This window comes from Miscanthus floridulus, unplaced genomic scaffold (assembly GCF_019320115.1).
Source record: "Miscanthus floridulus cultivar M001 unplaced genomic scaffold, ASM1932011v1 fs_527_3_4, whole genome shotgun sequence".
Lineage (NCBI taxonomy): Eukaryota > Viridiplantae > Streptophyta > Magnoliopsida > Poales > Poaceae > Miscanthus > Miscanthus floridulus.
The window spans coordinates 1-5,774 of record NW_027096891.1 but is presented as its reverse complement, the minus strand read 5'-3'; the positions used below and the strand labels follow the sequence as shown (position 1 = coordinate 5,774).

At 45.8% G+C, this 5,774-nt stretch overlaps 1 protein-coding gene across 1 annotated transcript; it reads right to left on the bottom strand.

Moving 5' to 3' along the window:
• Positions 1-1,682: 1,682 nt before the first annotated feature.
• LOC136532128 (wall-associated receptor kinase 2-like) lies at positions 1,683-4,663 on the bottom strand. Its single transcript, XM_066524736.1, has 3 exons — positions 3,753-4,663; positions 3,207-3,365; positions 1,683-2,716 (listed from the first exon to the last, which is right to left on the bottom strand). Exons 1-3 carry the CDS (start codon positions 4,636-4,638, stop codon positions 1,740-1,742), a joined length of 2,022 nt encoding a protein of 673 aa, XP_066380833.1. The 5' UTR covers positions 4,639-4,663; the 3' UTR covers positions 1,683-1,739.
• Positions 4,664-5,774: the final 1,111 nt, after the last annotated feature.

Below are 5,774 nucleotides of genomic sequence, written 5' to 3'. Positions count from 1 at the left end.
TGGCTACGTGATGCTCCTGCGCACGCCGAGGTTATGGCCGTCTCCATCTCCCGTGGGTGGTGTTGTGCAACCGTTGACTGTACACTGTAGTGGATCTTGCAGGCCGGTGATGAAGAGGTTGGTCTAATGAAGCTTGCTAACGATGCTGGCATGTAGCACATATGCTGTAAAATCGTCAATATGGTTGTTCACGGTGTCGGTGTATCTGGGGGGTGCGAGGTCATCGAGTGTGTCCCGACAGATTGGTGGAGTGAAGTTGCGGATGAGACTTCGGGTGAAGAGCCCCCCAATTGGTCATCGATGCGTCCTTTGTTGAGCGGATGAACCAGAGCTGCATTGCACCTGTTGGATGAAAGGCGGCATACCGGATTTGTTGATCTTCAGGCACGTGGTGCAGGCTGAAGAGAAGCCGCAACCGGGAGAGCCACGGTAGTGGGTCTGTTGAGCCGTCATACGTGGGAGTTGTCAGCCGAGTCGTGAAGGGTTGTTGGAGTGGAAGTTGCGCTGGCTCTGCTGAAGGGATCAGGCCCTGTGGTGGTGGAGGTGTGGGCGCCTGCTGCGCTGGCGGCCAGATGGCCGGCTAGGGTGGTTGGTGGCCGTCTGGGTTGGCTGGGTGAAAGCCCTAGTTTGGTTTTAGCTAATTGATGAAACCTATTGGACTAACCCTATGTCTAAGTTCGATTATGAGATAGGTTGGTCCAAGTCCAGTTGATGTAGCTAGATGGCACTCATGGTGATGGAGGTGGCCAAAAGATGGTGATCAAGTGCTCCACTTGGAAACGAAGAAAGAGAAAAACAAAATGGGCTCAAGGCAAACATATAATACCATAGGGCCATTTTGTTTTGTCGGTCAAGACACTATACAGAGAGTGTGGCTGGGGTCAGGATAGATAGCCATACTATTAAGAGGGGTGATCTAAAAGCAAATACAGTTATCTAAGTGCCACTAGGTGAGTTAACTCCATGCATGTGCATTAGGACCTAGTTAGTGCTAACAACCCTTGGAAAATGATTTGTGAACTGCTCCTTCACATCCTCAAATTGCTTGTGGAGGTCCGCAACGAGGCCATCAATGAAGGCCTTCATGGCAGCGGTGGTACTGTTTCGCCCATGGATGTGGCCTGGAATCTGGATACCTGGTGTAACAGCCCTACTTGGGGGAAGGGCTGTGGCTAGGGTAGGAGGGGCGGCCGGGGGTGCTGGAGGCGCAGGGAGGGGGAGGGCGATGTGAGAGGGAGAGAGGGTAGGGGAAGGAGCAATTGCTCAATTCTTGCTTAAGATCAGAATGATTACATCTCCCCTATATTTATAGTCCCTATAGGACTTGTAACCCAAGCAAACTATGGAAGAGATCCTTATAGATTGGATCCTTCTTTCCTAAACAAACCAATGTCCTATCTTATCAAATCTAATCTTATTGCTTGATAAAAGATCCTATTTTAATTCCTCAACTATTCTGGATTCCTTCCTGGCGAAGGTGGTTGAGGGGGCGCTGTGGCCACCCCTCCTAACGCGTGCGCCCTTCCTGGCGCCCGCTGGAAGCGGTTGAGGCCAGCCAGGGCCCTTCGCTGGGCCTCGCTAGGCCCGCTAACTCTGGGATGGGGCCCCCTAATCAGGCGTATGACACCCTTCCTCTTTTTGTGTGAGATTTGACCCGGAATTTATACACTTAATTTCTTCCGCTAGTTATAACATGCATCAACTCACCAACAAATAATGTTTTATCTTGTCTACCAAGATCACTTCAATAGGAATTGAAGACGCTCTGCTACATCTGCCATCTCTGGCCTTAGATCAACATCAAGATTTAGACATTGCACAATAATTTCTGCCAAACTATGAAACATCCCAATGGTTCCTTTTGCTGAAATTTCTGGATCAACAAGCTCGATCACTCCCTTCTTCTTTGTGTAGGTGTCAAGGGAATTCCCGAGTAAGTTATTGATTTCAGGATCTAAGACCTTCTTCCTTGTAATGAGTTCTAAGAGCACGACACCAAAACTGTAGACGTCACTTTTACTCGTATATAGGCCTGTTTGCACATATTCTGGATCCATGTAGCCCCAGTTACCAATGATAGTGCTTGTGTAATTTTCTTCAATGGTAATCATCCTAGATGTACCAAAGTCAGAGATCTTCGGTATATACTTTTCGTCCAAAAGGATATTAGCTGGTTTAACATCACCGTGGAGAATTGGTGTTGTGATTTCAGAATGCATATACGCTAGGCCCTTCGCTGATTGTGCGGCAATCTGGAGGCGTAGATCCAAGTCGAGAGGCATCCCATTGCTTTCATGCAGAATCTTATCAAGGCTACCATTGGGCACATACTCATAGACCAAAATTGGGACATCAACCTCTAGGCAACAACCTATGAGGTTGACAATATTCTTATGCAAGACTCGAGATTGAATGATAACTTCATTTGCAAATTGGTTTGCCAATTTAACATCAATCCTGGGCTTCTTGACTGCCACTGGTCGAATTTCATCTCTAATATACCCCATGTAAACCTCACCGAAGCCACCTTGTCCAATACGATTACTTGTTTTTAGTATTGGCTCTAGCTCCTCCTTTTTGTATAGCTTAATTTTATTAACCTTTTCAATTAGAGGGCCCCCGTTCTTCCTAAAGAATTCTTTCATCTTCCGTTTCTCTTTGCCAAGAAGAAAGATGAACACCACAATGGCAATGATGAAAAGTCCACCTATTGCACCTACAAAACAAATACAAACATCAATTAAAGTGTTCCTATACCCGAACTGGACAACCTCACAAGAACATACGCAGTTCAAAAGATGACAGCAGCACTGCTGCTTCTCTTTTTTGTGTACTTTAGTCGTTATGGCAAAAAATCCCTAACTTTTCACATATGAAAGACAGCTTCAAAAATCTTCATCATTTTAGTGATAAAAAACCCCCTAGACTACCAGGTTCTCTTTTGTTGTAGGTTTTATACATCAAGTTTAAAGGCTGTCCAGTGGATCCTATTACAATTATGTGGTACCATATGTAAAGTAGCGGTCCACAATTGGTATATGAAAGTGCCGGTCCATAATTAGTATCCGAAATGGTCATAATTGGTAATTTGGTATATGAAAGGATATGTACTAAATTTATGTATACCAAGAACAAATACCTTGTACTTATTAGGAGTGAATAATAAGTGAAAAATATATATGCACAAGGATCATATGTATATATACCTGTGACAATTTTTGCTGCAAGCGGAAAATTGGGGTTGCAGGGAATATTCAGTGGATCGGCACTTTGGGTACCACTAGGGCATTTGCACTCATAGGAACCTGATGTGTTCTCACAAATGCCTCGGCATGGATACTCCTTATGTTCACACTCGTTGATATCTGCGTTGTTTACCAACCATGTCTATCAGATATTCAGAGCCATATAACACTATCCATAATTAAGAAAAACCAATTAGAAATTAAATTGACTTTTGAAGTATAAAATTACAGGTGCAATTAACTATTGTCACTCTTAGGCGGTGAGTGTGATTTTCTACTTTGGTCCGTTGTCAGTGACTCGTGTCCCACATATATGAGAGGGGATTGAGACCACATAAGGGTAAAGGGTGCGGTGTATACTAACTGAACTAACAATCAGATTGCCCGTGATTAAAATGTAGCAAGATGGACACATAATTCAATTCAGCCTGTTTTGAATTCAGAATTTTGCTTCCTACCTCCAAAACATTGAACTTTTCTTTTACCGATCAAATTGTGCAGACTTACCAGTACAACCGCCGGCGATATAGGGATTGCCTTGGTATCCCTTGCTGCAGTTGCAGACGTACCCAGGTCCATTGGAAGAGTCACGGCACTCACTGTTGGTGCTCACACAAGCATAGCTCTGTGCCTTCTTTGCCTCGTTGCAGGTGAGGTTGCCGCGGATGGCCCAATCCAGCCACACCGGCATCGTGGTGTTCTTGTCCATGTTCAGGTCAGTTGTGTGGAAGGTGTAGCTGTCCTTGTCCACCAGGAAGGCGTAGTCGCAGGGGCTGAAGTCCAGCACCGCCGTGTGGTTGTACTGTTCGAAGGCCATATTGTTGTTGGTGAGGCCCGGAGGGATGTCGACATGGCAGCACCCAACGCCAGCGCAGGCGCCATCCACCGCGCTATCAGAGTTGTTGCAGAAGCACATGCAGCCGGTGTAGTAGGCGTAGGGGTAGTAGCCGTTGCCTTCGCTCCGCTGGCTTTGGGTGTAACCCAGGGTGTTGCAACCGATTATAACGACCTGATTGTGCGTGTTGGAGATGCGGTAGACGTCGTCGCGGTTGAAATGCACATCGCCGTTGCTGGAGGCGTACACGGTGTTGGAGAAGTTGAAGCATTCCCACGCGACAGGGAGCATCACACGGGCCTCCGCGGTTCTGATGGAGAGGAGGTTGACCGGGACGGGCCTCGTGGTGCCGGCGAGCACCGGCGTGCCTGTGACGTGGTCACAGATGATCTCGAAGCCATTTCGGAAGCAGCCGGCGCCGATGCCGAACGGATATTGGATGGATATGCTGCCGCAGCTGCCAGGGCAGCCCGAGGTGTTGTTGGCCTCCGGAGTAGCTCTTGAAGCCATTGCTGCTGTTAGCAGCAGACACGATTGCAAGATCAACCTTGTCGGCATTGCTGTGTTGCTTTTACTTCGAGGATCGTTGCTTCAAACTGTCCTGAGAAAGGGGTCCATATATACCAGGTCAAATTGACGCATGAAATAGAGATTTTTGTTTATGGACAATAACTAAGGGCAGTCCCAACGATGCATTGATGATGATTTCTATCCTCATTAAATGACTTGCCACGTAGGCAAAATGCTGACATGGCAACGTAATTAATGAAGAAAGAGAGCAAAAATCATAGAAATGGTTTCTTCATGAAGAAACCAGGTCTACTCTTGACCCAATAGTACCAAGAAACCATGAAATCGCCATTGGGGAGAAACCACCAGTTTCTAGGGAACTCGTGTCGCACTCCCATTAGAGGAAGAAGATAGAGTTGTGAGAGAGAAAGAGAAAATAATTATTACTCATAGAAACCATGGGTTGAAAAACAGTGTTTTTTTTGTGCGACATCCTATGTTATAGAAACTACCAATTTTTTTCATTGGGACTGCCCTAATTCTATTTTAATGCCAAGTAGCGCAAAGGTCACGTTGGCTCGTGTGTAATAGAAACTCTGACTGCCTTTGATTTTTCTTGTTTTCACGTGGACGCGTGAAGTAGACGGAACTCTGACTAGATTCATCAGTGATTCAGCTTGACGGAGTTGCCAACTCTGACTATCCTTCTAGTCTAGTGCGTGCAGTAGACGGAATTCTGGCTACACTCATCAGTGATTCAGGTGGTGTTTAAATTCACATGATAAAGTTTAGGGGTGTCACATGCGGTGTCACATGAGAGTGTTCGGATATTAATAATAAAACAAATTATACAAGTCATCAGTAATCCGTGAGATGAATTTATTAAGCCTAATTAGCCCGTCATTAGCATACTGTAGCACTACTTTGTCAAATCGTGAACTAATTAGGCTTAAAAACTTGGTCTTATAAAGTAGCTGCCATCTGTGCAATTAGTTATTTTTTAGTCTATATTTAATACTCCCTGCATGTGATAGGACTAAATTTTAGGGGAGAAACTAAACAAGGCTTCAACTTGACGCTGGCTAGCGGACGCGCTTGTAGCGCAGTGGTAGCGACTGCCGTCATGCAGCGCACCCGTCCGGGATCGATCCCCTTTTGGGCGTTGCATGGGGTTTTTCTCCAAA

Coding starts and splice junctions, on each gene's coding strand:
- LOC136532128 (XM_066524736.1), bottom strand. CDS start 4,638: ATGCCGACAAGGTTGATCTTGCAATCGTGTCTGCTGCTAACAGCAGCA. Junction 3,366..3,752: donor TATCGCCGGCGGTTGTACTG/GTAAGTCTGCAC, acceptor TAAACAACGCAG/ATATCAACGAGTGTGAACAT. Junction 2,717..3,206: donor TGCAGCAAAAATTGTCACAG/GTATATATACAT, acceptor TTTGTTTTGTAG/GTGCAATAGGTGGACTTTTC.